The sequence below is a fragment of the Oryza sativa genome, chromosome 1 (assembly GCF_034140825.1).
Source record: "Oryza sativa Japonica Group chromosome 1, ASM3414082v1".
Taxonomy (NCBI): domain Eukaryota; kingdom Viridiplantae; phylum Streptophyta; class Magnoliopsida; order Poales; family Poaceae; genus Oryza; species Oryza sativa.
In genome coordinates, this window is record NC_089035.1 from 33,923,212 (window position 1) to 33,935,645 (window position 12,434).

General features: G+C 46.6%; 2 protein-coding genes across 8 annotated transcripts; one reads left to right on the forward strand and one right to left on the reverse strand.

The window, feature by feature from the left end:
• On the reverse strand, window positions 1-941 carry LOC4327044 (uncharacterized). The gene has a single exon (XM_015766681.3). The coding sequence runs from the start codon at window positions 841-843 to the stop codon at window positions 127-129; it is 717 nt and encodes a 238-aa protein (XP_015622167.1). The 5' UTR covers window positions 844-941; the 3' UTR covers window positions 1-126.
• A 61-nt stretch (window positions 942-1,002) lies between these two features.
• LOC4327045 (small ribosomal subunit protein mS78 (rPPR3a)) lies at window positions 1,003-5,871 on the forward strand. 7 transcript variants are annotated; one of them, XR_010736518.1, is made up of 3 exons: window positions 1,003-2,395; window positions 4,342-4,500; window positions 5,341-5,871. XR_010736518.1 is itself a non-coding variant. In XM_015766678.3 (2 exons), the coding sequence occupies exon 1, from the start codon at window positions 1,048-1,050 to the stop codon at window positions 2,350-2,352; it is 1,305 nt and encodes a 434-aa protein (XP_015622164.1). In that variant the 5' UTR covers window positions 1,003-1,047; the 3' UTR covers window positions 2,353-2,395; window positions 4,342-4,580. The 7 variants fall into 7 exon arrangements, 3 of the variants coding, with proteins under 3 accessions (XP_015622164.1, XP_015622166.1, XP_015622165.1); XR_001542641.3 differs by having other exon boundaries at window positions 5,347-5,871; XR_001542642.3 differs by having other exon boundaries at window positions 5,358-5,871.
• Window positions 5,872-12,434: the final 6,563 nt, after the last annotated feature.

Below are 12,434 nucleotides of genomic sequence, written 5' to 3' on the forward strand. Positions count from 1 at the left end.
TGAATCACAACTAGTAGTTCACTTGGCAATTTCACGTAAGTTATCCTGTCCAATTTCGAACAAATCTATAAAGACCATACAATACCACATTAACTTGCAATGTAAACAAGAGTAAACGATTGCGGATCAATGCTGTTTTGTATTGTTGCTATTTTTTCTTAAGATTACCATGGTCGCCGCTGAGCCATCCAAGGTAGCATTCCAAGCCGCCGCCACGCGTGACTTTTTGAAGAGGGAGGCGACGGTAGAGAGATCGATATGCCGTTCGATGGCGAGAGCAATTGCGCCGCCCCACCGGACGGTGCGCTCGGCCTCGGCCACGAACCGGGACGGGAAGAGCGCGCCGGTGAGCGCCATCGGTTCGTCGGAGAGCACGACGTCGAACACGCCGTCGAAGAACGGGAGATTGTGCGGGTCCGCGCGCCTTACCAGGGGAGGGAAGTCAACAAGATCAACGCCGGTGGCGTCCCCAACGCCGGCCACGTGGAGCGCGTCGACCGCCTGCCCCGCGCCCGCGGCCACGCAGAGGACGCGGGACGATCTGCGGAGGAGGCGCAGCCGGCGGAGTCGTGGGAACACGGATGTGGAGAGGGCTGCGCTGCGGCGCCGCCACCGCGGCGAGGACCGGAGCTTGGCGAGGCGGAGGTTGGGGTCGACGACGCGGCGGGACGCAGCGTCGCACGAGGTGCGCGGGAAGGGCGCCAGCGATAGGGACGAATAGGCAGGGGAGCCGACGAAGCAGGAGGAGGACGAGTGGCGGAAGAGCTGCAGCAGCGCGGCGGTGGCGACGGCCGCCAGGGCGATCGACACGCGGTTCAGCAGCCGCCGGACGTGCCCGTCCATGGCCGGCGCGGCGGTAAGTTCGGCGATTGACCAACAGCCGTTGGGCCTGTGTGTTTTTAGATCTGGCAAAGAAAGTTTGTATTGGGCTGGGCCAAATTGCTTATCACTTCAGGCCTAGTTAAGCAGTGCGGCGAACACTTCGCAAACCCTCCCCCCTCTGACTCCAACCCCCGCAAACCCCAATCCGCCGCCGCGGCGATCGCCATGGCCGCCTCCGCCGCTGCTTCCCGCGCGCAACGCCTATCTCGCATCTTCTCCTCTTCTTCTCCATCCGTGCGACCACCCAAGCCCGGGCAGGTCAAGGAAGCACCAAAGCCCGCGCCGACCAAGAAAGCTCCTGCTCCCGGCGCCGAGGCGAACCCCAACTTGCGCCGGAATGCCATCGACGACATCATCAAGGGCCTCTTGCGGGAGCGCGACCCGGACAAGCTGGTGTCCGGGTTCATCGCCGCCTCGTCCACGCACCCGCGCTTCCGTGCCCGGCACCGCGTGTACGACGTGGCCGTGTCCCGCCTCGCGACCTTCGGCCGCCTGGACGGCGTCGAGGCCATCATCGACGCGCAGAAGCCCTTCCTGGAGACCTCCAAGGAGGGATTCGCCGCGCGCCTCATCCGCCTGTACGGCCACGCATCCATGGCTTCCCACGCCGCTGCGACGTTCCATGACCTCCCCCCGCAGCTTAAGTCTACCATGACCTTCAACTCTCTCCTCGCAGCCTACGTCGAGGCTGGAGAGTTCGAAGCGCTTGCCGCCGCGTTCAAGGAGATCCCAGTCTCCAACCCCTCGGTTGTACCTAGCGTGTACTCCTATAACATACTCCTTCAAGCGCTATGCAAGGTGCCCGACCTCTCGGCGGCACTTGATACTATGACACTCATGGAGAAGTCTGGAATTTCACCCGATCTGGTCACTTTCAACACGCTATTGAATGGATTCTACAACCATGGAGACATGGATGGCGCTGAGAAAGTCTGGGAGATGATTACGGAGAGGAATATGGTGCCGGATGCAAAGAACTATAATGCAAAGTTGAGGGGCCTTGTTGCGCAAGGGAGGATTGAGGATGCAGTTGCAGTGGTTGAAAAAATGGAGAAGGATGGACCAAAGCCTGATACAATATCCTACAATGAGTTGATTCGAGGGTATTGCAAAGATGGGAGGTTAGAGGAAGCCAAGAAGCTGTTTGAAGATATGGCAGAAAATGGTTATGTTGCGAATAGGGGGACATATCATACCCTCATACCATGTCTTGTCAAGGCTGGTGAGCTCGATTATGCTCTGAAGTGCTGTCATGAGATATATGGTAAGAACCTTAGAGTGGACTGTTTTGTGCTGCAAGAGGTAGTGACTGCATTGGTCACGGCATCGAGGGTGGAGGATGCCACCAAGATTGTTGAGCTTGGATGGAACAACTCCTACCCACGGAGGATCTTGAATATTCCACATGCTACAGAGAAAAACAAGGAAGAATCAATTTCAGAAGAGGAAGAGGAGCCTGAAAATGCTTGACAAGGATGTACCTCCATGTGTTCTTCTCTGATCAGTCTTACCGGTGAGTGTCGAATTTGATTCCTACTTATTGTACTCCCCTGTTCTGTTGACTTCATACAACAAGACTGCAGGTTCTTATAATGCTTTATTAAGGCCCTTTCTAGAATGCATAAATTCGTCATGATTTTCATGAAACAGCTTAATTCCTGCAAAAATTGGGAAATTTCCTGTATTCCAGAATGGTTTAAATAATTGTTTCTTGCTTCTATGGAACATCATAAAACCTACCTATCTGTTATTCTGTTTTACAAGATATTTCCAGCTAGTTTTTGTTCTTACATATGTTGTGTGGCCATTGCAGATTTGCCTCATCTGAGATGTATTTGTTTTTGAATAAATTTCACATTGGGCCACATGTTTTGACCAAAGTTTCATAATGTACCAGGGCTCTACCAATGTTTGCGCTCAACACCACTTATCTTTACATTACTTTGTGGTTTGGACTAGGGATAAGGATACCAAGAGAATATTTGAGAGCACTTCATGCAATTAACACAGTAATGTATATAAAAAGGCAAAAGATTGTATATTTTCTTCATTCTAATCAACTAGTTATACTTATATTTCATTTTTATTCATTCTTCCCTGTGTAGATTAATTAATTTGTGCCCTTTTTAGGCATGTTCACGTCTCTGTTTTATGAGAACAGCTGAAAATTGGTTTTTGATTTGCTAAAAGAAACCATTTGATGGGATTATCTAAATATAATTATCTTAGTACTATGAAACACTAAAAAAAATGATGGTTTGGGTTAGCTTTTCTCTCACATATTCCCTTCATGTGCTCAACCTAGTCCAAACTGCCAAAAAGTGCTAAGTTATGTGGTGTTAAGTGAAAAGATTGGTCCATTGTGAAACTGTTGTCAAAATATATGGCCCAATGTGAAATTCACTCTTTGTTTTTTTTGTGTGTGTTTACAGTACTTCGTAACTATTATTTTCATATATCTGCCAAATAGATGATCCTTAGTGCTGATTGGGAATTTCCACCTTGAAATATGGATAATTGATTGCTTTGGAATGCATGAAGTTAATAGGTTGCCTATCAGATTTTAATAGGTCGATAGTTATACTAGTTTGTTAAGATTCACCTCTTTTGCAGAATAATTCAATTGACTGCCAATTATGTTGTTTTCATTTGCTGTACGCTTGTATTGATGCTTGTTTATCTACCCCTTCTTTAAACTGATCTTTTGTATTTGTCAGATAATTGGCCTGTCAAATAGTGAGAAGCAAACAAATATATCGTATAAATTAGGATAGTAGGTGAATTACCAATTTCTCACACTTTAGACTCTTTGCTGTTTAATAAGGGGACTTTTTTTCTGAGAGAGGTAAGTTGCCCTGCTAGGGTAATCACTAATCACACTGAGCCTGTGTGAACAAATGGGATTATTTTTTTTCCTGATGAAATGTGCTGCAATATGATTCTGCTAGGTTTTGAAATGATCCTTAAATGTTTCCAGGAGTTCATGCAAATGAGGAAAAAATGTCTGATGGGCGCACTGGAGTATAAAAACAGCGGAAAAGCAAGACCATTAGATAGGCAAACGGACAATTTTGTTAGTGGTTATTATATTTCGTTTATGAGTTAAGGAGCAGATGTTTTGTTTGAGTGACAATTATTTTTTAATCAAATTTGGACTGGCTATTAAATGGTCAGATTTGTCTGCCTTCAAACAAGGATAGCAACAAATATGTTATTGAAGCTCAAATGTGTCCAATGAGATATCACTGTCCTTTTTCCAAAAAAGTAAAGAAATGCAGTGGTATATGATGTGATGATAAAATAGAATAAGTTGCATGAGAAATTTCTATTATAAAACTGTTTTTGGCAACTTCACCTCTAGAACTAAGTGTTAGTCAAACACCCTTTCAGAATTACTTGTTTGTTCTTACCAAACTTTGCATTTCCAGGATGCAATTGACTTTTTTGTGTGTTTTGCAGATGGTTATCATTTTGCTATAGTATACTAGTCTGCTGTTGCGGACATTGGAAGTATCTCATATTGTCACAAATGAGATGTCGGGTGTGTATTTGTCTCTATCGCTATATTCTGGAAAACTAGAAACATCTGAGCTATGTTGTTATTCAAGCCTTCCACAGGTGAGCTCACCTATGTAATAAGCTTGTTTGTCCAATACTTCCTTCATTCCAAAATATAAGGCATAACCACTTTTTTTTCATTGTTTCATAATATATAAGGCGTGCAATTAACTAGCATATGTCCCTCCCCTTTAATTTTTTTTTTAATCCTCTACCGTCAAGATCTCTAATCTCATTGGATGCATGCATAGTATTTATTGGAGTGGTTCAAATAAGAAGATGATAATATTTTTTTCTTGGTCTTTGCGTTAGTGGTGGTTGCGTCTTATATTTTAAAATGGAGTAATTATTTTCTAGGTATCATTTGTCATCTCACTGCCTGAGCACTCCAAAATTGTGATCTAGAAGAAATTCTAAAGTTGTGGCCATTTACCACAACGCATTGTGGGCAGTTAATTAATAATATATCAGTAAGCAAAAGATAGCCCAAGAACTGTTTAAAATAGTAAAACAAAAACTCCCTCTTCTTGTCCTTATCTTTATAGGATCACAAATATTTCCATTTTGGGGGGCTAATTTCAAATTGTCAATACAAAATGTCCATGTTTAAGTTCAAGAGTGTCCTGGAATTTTATGTGGGTTTCTGAAATCATTTCTATTTTTTAAAAATCTGAATGGTAGTTGTTCTGATAAAACGTGTTTGAAATACTCTGTTCGAAATATCTGTGTTTTCTTGGATTTTGTTGTTTTCTGCTACTTATTCTTTCAGTTTTTAATGGAAAGTGTGCTATGGCAAATACCAATAATTTGTCTTCTAGCCAAGCAAAAGGTTTGGAGTGCCCTAATTATGTTTGGAAAGAAGGATGTCTGGATTGGTGCAGATGTTTTACAATTGAATAGTTCTAGATCTTGTGCAGATGTCTGGATTTTGTTGGTGCAGATGCTTTGTTTGGCATGGGCCAAAATGTAACGATTCCTGTCGATGGGCTAGGATTTGAGCTTAATTCTCGGCCTCTAGTGAACTGCCGGGGACCGCGCCAAACAAGAAGGTCAGTCCAGGTCTCCAGGACATGTTTGGTTCAGTTTCAAATGTTGCCGCACCATTGTTGCCAAAACAAAAATGATGACATGGAATCTCAACAGTCATGTGCAAAATTGTTTTACTTCCTCCGTTCCAAAATATAAAGGATTTTGGATGGAGATGTGTCCCGGATTTTGGATTTGGACAGGAAGTTTGTCCATATTCTAGTACTAGGATGTGTTCCGTCCATCCAAATTCTCTTATATTTTGTGACGGAGGGAGTAATTGAAGTGTTTAAGAAAATGTGCTAAATTCTATGACTTTTTAACCTGTAAACTGCAAGGGATCTTATGTGGTTTGAGTTTCATTCAACAAAGATATGTAGAGGGAAAAAAATATGTTTTTGACAATTTGGCTCTGAACATTGTAGGTAGGGGGTGGCAACTGGGTGGGCTGGATTGGATAAGAATGCCCCCCATCCTCACTCCCTGCATTCTTGCCCTATCTCCCACCTGCAAAGCAAGTCAGGAGAGAAACACCATTAGTCCTCTCTCCCGTAGGGGACCCGGTGGGTGAGCGGAGTCACTAACATTCGTTGCAGGACGAGGATGTGGTGATGAGGTGACAATGACTAGTGACTGGTGACTAAGTTAATGACTATTGAGAGAGATGACAACGGTTAGGGATGGGGATGAGAGTCATCGTGGCGTTTGAGGGCAGTGATGACGGATGAGGATGTGATGAGATGGCGTCGTGGTGATGGCTATGGGCAACATCGATGTGACGAAGGCTAGGGTTGGTGAGGAGCTGACGATGGTTTGCGGCGACGTGATGGGGATGGGGATAGGCAGGTGACATTGCGGTGTCGGCTGAGGGTGGGGATGGCATTGGCTAGGGGCGATGACTATGTGATGAAGATTGCTCACGGCGGCTGGGTGGAAGGTTGAGAGAATTAGGGTTGGGGGATTAGATTGAGTTTATGGCTTTGTTTAAAGTAGTTTCTGACAACCGTAGCTTCTCTTAAAAACAAAAGGTTTCTCCTAAAAACAAAAGCTCCTCCCAAACAGTTTTGTTTTTCATCTAGATTCTGAGAAGTTGTAGTTACACAAGCTAGAAAATGAACTAAACGGTAGACCCAGCTTCTTCATATTCTCATAAGCTTGTTAGACCTAGCTTCTTCGTATTCTCATAAGCTTGTTACTCTGTACCAACCAACTACTTTTTAGAATTTTAAACTCTCCTAAACAACGCATATATATGGGGAATAAGTTCACTTTGACTCTTTTAACTAGTGGTCGAATCTGATCCGTATCCCTGAACCATACCGGATATCTCGACCCCCCCCCCCACACACACCCCTTTAAAACGAGTGCAATTTGACTCCCTCGGCGATTTTGGAGAGCGGTTTCGCTGACGTGGTGACTACTTGGTGTTGCATGGCATTAGAATTTAAAAAATATAGAGATAATCCAAAAAGGTGCCATTGACAAACGTTCAAATCCAAGAAATGCCATTGACAAGTGTGAATTCCAAGAAATGCCATCATAAAATCGATTTTGTCTCAAAAATGCCATCACCGTTAGTATTCCGTCTATCCCGTGTCATTAAGTGCTATAGGTGAACAATGTATTTAATGGCGCGGAATTGACGGAATACTAACGGCGATGACATTTTTGGGACAAAGTCGTTTGTAAGATAGCATTTCTTAGAACTTACACTTGTCGATGGCATTTCTTGGATTTGGACGCTTGTCAATGGTATTTGTTGGTTTATTTCAAAAATATATATGGATCCATTTGTCAATCACACGAAAAATGGTGGGACCCACTAACATGTGGGGCTCACAACCATCCTCTTCTTACCTTCTTCCTCCTCCCCCCCCTCTCTCCCTTCTATCTTTCTCTCTCTCCCTTCCTCTCCCCCTTTGCCGACCTGGAGCGGTAGGCGGTGGCGGCGGCGGTGGGCGAGGGCTGGAGCGGCGATGACGGCGAGCAAGGGCCAAGACGAGAGTGACGGTAGCGGGCGGGTGAGGGCTAGAAGGGAGAAGGGAGAGGCGGCGTCGCTGAGATCTCACTCGCCCACCGCCGCCGAGCTCGTGAGCGTCCACCATCCATGGCGGCGCCGGCCTCTCCACACCACGCTGCCGCCGGAAGGGATGGGACCCACGTGCGCGAGAGCGTGACCCACGTAGCTGGCCACCGACGGGCACCCTGGGTCAGCACACGGCAGCGCGAGTGCGGGAGAGGCACCGGCGGCGGCGGCGTCAACACGCTCGGCGGCGGCGGCGGGAACTACGCGGCGGCCTCACGGGCGGAGCTGCACTCGGCCATCTTCTACCCAAGGCATAGCAGCTCGGCGGCCAGCTTCTCCCTTGCCGAAGCACCGCTGCCGTCCGAGGCTATCGCCGAGATCTCGCCCGCTCACCGCCACTGCTCCGGCCGTCGTCCGCCCACCACCACCGCCGCTCTCGTCTCCGACCTCCTCGACCGTGGCCACTGCCTGGGACGCGCCGCCGCTGCTCCGGCCCTCGCCCACGGCTGCCGCTGCTCTTTGCCGCCTGCTGTCAGCTTCGTGGGAAAAAGAGAGAGAACGGAGGGAGGAAGAAGAAAGGAAGGAGTGGATGGTTGTGGGGGTCCCACCATATTTTTTTTTTGTGAAAGACAAATGAATCCCATATATATATTTTAAAATTCTAATGTAATATAAATGCCATGTCAACGCCACGTTAGCGTAAGATCGGGTCAACACCGCCACTTAGGCACCATGTTATTGAAATCGCTCTTCAAAACCGTCGGGGGAGTCAAATTGCACCGGTTTCAATAGTTGGGGGGTTGAGATATTCGGTATTGTGGTTTAGGGATATGGATCAGATTCAGTCACTAGTTAAGGGAGTCAAGGTGAACTTATTCCTATATATGGTCTGTCAAGGAATAAGTTCACTTTGTGACTCTTAAAAGTGATCGAAATCTAATCCATGACCCTGAACCGCAAAACCAGATATCTCGACCCCCCCAACTTTTAAAACCGGTGCAATTTGACTCCCTCGGCAGTTTTGAAGAGCGGTTTTGCTAATGTGGCTCCTATGTGGCGGTATTGACTGGGTCTTTCTTACATGTGGCGATGACGTTGCGCTTATGTGTATTAGAATTTAAAAAATTTATGGGCCCACATGTCATTTAAAAAAATGTGGGGCCCACCAATACGTGGGGTTCACTGACATGTGGGGCCCACATGTCATCCTCTCTCTGTCTTTCTTTTTCCTCCCCCTCTTTCTTTCTTCTCTTTTTCTTTCTCTCTCTCCCCTTCGGTCGGCGCCGACGAGAGAGTAGCAGCTGCGGCGCCATCGCCCACATGGAGCGGGGAGTAGCAGCGGGCGATGCCTCCTCCCCAGCGGCGGCGGTCGGTGCCTCCTCCAACCCCATCAGTGGCGTCGGCTTCGGCGGTGGGGGTGGCCAGGTCGGGGTCCAAGACGGGTGACTTCTTCAGCGGCGAGGGTGGCCGGGTCAGGGTCTAAGACTGGCGTCGGCTTCTTCTTCAGCGGGCGACGGCGCCGAGCTCTCGCGCCTCCTCACCTTGGCCGAGGCCGACCTCCACGCCGGCCGCCTCCGCGCTGCGCACAAGCACGCCCGCCGAGCTCTAGTGCTCCCTTGCCGAGCTCCATCCCGCCGCCGCCTCTCTCCCTCGCCGAGCTCCCCCTCTCTCTCCCTCGCCGAGCTCCATCCTACTGCCGCCTCTCTCTCCCTCGCCGAGCTCCATCCCATCGCCGCCTCTCTCTCCCTCGCCGAGCTCCCTCTCCGTTGCCGGCGGCTCACAGGAGGGGAGCAGCCAACTGGAGGAGGAGGAGCCGTCCCACTTCATCGCCGCCCTCCCAGCCGTCGCCGCCGTCAACACTCCGGACCCCGCCCGCCGCCATCGGGACCTGCTCGCCGAAGGGGGAGAGAGAGATAAGAGAGAGAGAGGAACGATGAAGAAGGGTTAGATTGACATGTGGGCCCCATAAATTTTTCTTTTGTGTGGATGACGAATGGGTCCCACGTGTATGTTTTCAATGCTAATGCCACCTATACGCCACGTCAGCAGAAGACTAGGTCAACACTGCCACGTGGACGCCACGTCAGCAAAACCGCCCTCCAAAACCGCCGAGGAAGTCAAATTGCACCGGTTTTAAGAGTTGGGGGTTGAGATATCTGGTTTTGTGGTTCAGGGCCACGGATTAGATTTCGATCGCTTTTGAGGGTTACAAAGTGAACTTGTTCCGCCTGTCAATTACACCACCGAATGGGCCAGCTGGGCCTTCAAGTTCTAATGGGCCGGTTTTAGATTGGTTTCTTATACCTGGGGCCCCGCGGGATGATCCATGTCTATCATCCCTCCCCCAGCAGAAATTGTCACTTCAAAATGTAGGATGCAATTAGTATATTCCAAGCGATGCAGTGACAGCTCAGTCTACTAGCCTGATTGAGGGTATTGTGCTCAGGCTTTGCTCTCTGTGCACCCCCACAGGCCACAACGCAGTGACGCACCAACACATCTTTAGCTAGCAACTCAATGTTTCTCATTGTAATCAGTAATCGGTCAAATCCAGTACCAATCCAGTTAGGCAGGGCGGGCATGCGAGTAAACAAATACTTCCTCCGTTCCAAAATAAATGCAGCCATAAGTTTCCGCGCCCAACTTTGATCGTCTGTCTTATTTGAAATTTTTTTATAATTAGCATTTTTCTTGATATAAGATGATAAAACATGAATAGTACTTTACTCGTGACTTATGTTTTTATTTTTTTAAAAAAAAAATTAAATAAGACGAATGGTCAAAATTAGACACGGAAAACTATGGCTGCACTTATTTTGGGACGGAGCGAACAGTAGGAGTAGTACAGCTAGCGAAGCTAACCCCGGAAACGATGCCAGTTAGGAGTAATAATTTGGTGTGCCAAACTTGACATGGATGGAAATGTAGACAAGACTTTCTGGGAATCGTTAGCGCACGAGGAGGAAGGACACAACTAGCAAGGCAGCGAATTGAACACAGAATTGTAGGCATGCGTTCGTGCAGTCAATGCATATGAATGCGGGTTCATGGTCAACGGGACAGACAGAGATTAATGCCGTGTTAATGAGTCCGTGCCTGTCCAAAACACGTAGAGTTGCACACACTCGTATCATATGGCTCTTGTCACTAGGTGGAAACATCTAATTATCGGCTGGTCATTAATGGGATACACTAATGCACTGCGAGGAGGTGAGATTCAGCAATAGCAATACACTACGAGGGACCATGTCGGGCCGGAAAGCCCGGCATGACGGCATCGCGTTGCTCTGATGTGCCACTGTTGCTGCAGACACCCAAGACAGAAAGAGCATTCAATGGGCGGTTCAGATGGCTGGTAGCGATCTAGAGGCGATAGCGACGTGCCTTTCCTGCACTTGCTCCGTTAACTTGAGGGGGGTTTAGATGGGGCTAAAAACTTTGTAGCCCATGTTACATCGGATGTTTGGGCGCTAATTTAGAGTATTAAATATAGACTAATAAAAAACTAATTTCATAAATAAGAGCTAATCCGCGAGACGATTTTTTAAAGCTTAATTAATCCATAATTATCAAAAGTTTACTGTAGCAACACATTGTCAAAATCATGGCGTAATAAGACTCAAAAGATTCGTCTCGTGAATTAGTCTAAATTTATAGAATAGATTTTATAATTAGTGTATGTTTAATACTCTAAATTAATGTCCAAACATCCGATGTGACATGGACTTAGAATAAGTCCCTATAAAACAAACAAACTCTTGGTTGCTTGCGGTTGCAGCAGCAAATGATAAAGATTTGCTCAGGAGCTCCACAGAAAGTCGCAGCGATTTTGAAACCATATGGTGTGGTGTGGTGTGGCACTCGAGACTTGATAGCAGAACAATTTGAAACGCAAAATCGAGATGGCCCTGCCTCAGGCAGTCCATTCAAAGACGACTGTGCTAAAGTCAATTTGGTCGTGTGATAGTAGTACGGAGTAGTACTCACTCTGCTCAAATGGGCCATCACATACTTGCATATGTCAGGAAGATAAACTATCCCTGTGTTGTTTCTCTTGTTCCCCGCACAAATACTCCCTCCTTTTTTTTAATACATGACACTATTAACTTGCAGACATATATTTAATTATTTATCTTTTAAAAAAATTATGCAAATATGCAAAAATATAGGTAGTAATGTTTAAAATACCTTTGAAAACAAATCATAAAAAACAATTACATTTTTTATAATAAGATTAATGGTCAAACATTAATATATTTTTTAAAAGGTAAATTTTGCTACAAGACATTACGATTTCGCGGTTTTAGCCGTGGAACACTGTCCAAAGCCACTTTTGGGGAAAAACACTCCATAAACGTGTTAATTTGCTAATGAACACCGCGCCGATTAAAATAATGATTTCCGGTTGAGGAGAGAGAAATCACGTAAAATATCAAAAATGCCCTTGGACCCACATGTCAGCTCTCCATCTCTCTTCCTCTCTTTCTCCCTCCTTTCTCTCTTCTCCCCGGTCACGGTTTGCTCGGCAGGGCGCGGGCGAGGGGCAGCGGCGACGCCCGAAGTGCGCGTGGCCCGAAGTGTTTATGGAGTGTTTTCCCCCAAAAGTGACTTTGGACAGAGTCCCACAGTTAAAACCACGAAATCGTAGTGTCCTTTAGCAAAATTTGTCTTTTTAAAAATGAACTATGTACACTGTACAGTAAACTATTTCCTGTGAATAAACTGCTTTTCACAATGACCTGTTTTACTCTGAAATCATCATGTGTCAACAAGACAAGCATGCACGGGAGGACTGGAGGAGAATGTTATGCCAGTAGCCAGTAGCTACTAGAGAAAGAAGACAAGATCGAAGAGCACGCATGAAAAGTATTCCAAGTAACCGAAAATGAGTAAGTAACAAAACTAATGGTTAGTTTCGCTTCACGGTGCATGGTTGATTCGC

Coding starts and splice junctions, on each gene's coding strand:
- LOC4327044 (XM_015766681.3), bottom strand. CDS start 843: ATGGACGGGCACGTCCGGCGGCTGCTGAACCGCGTGTCGATCGCCCTG.
- LOC4327045 (XM_015766678.3), top strand. CDS start 1,048: ATGGCCGCCTCCGCCGCTGCTTCCCGCGCGCAACGCCTATCTCGCATC.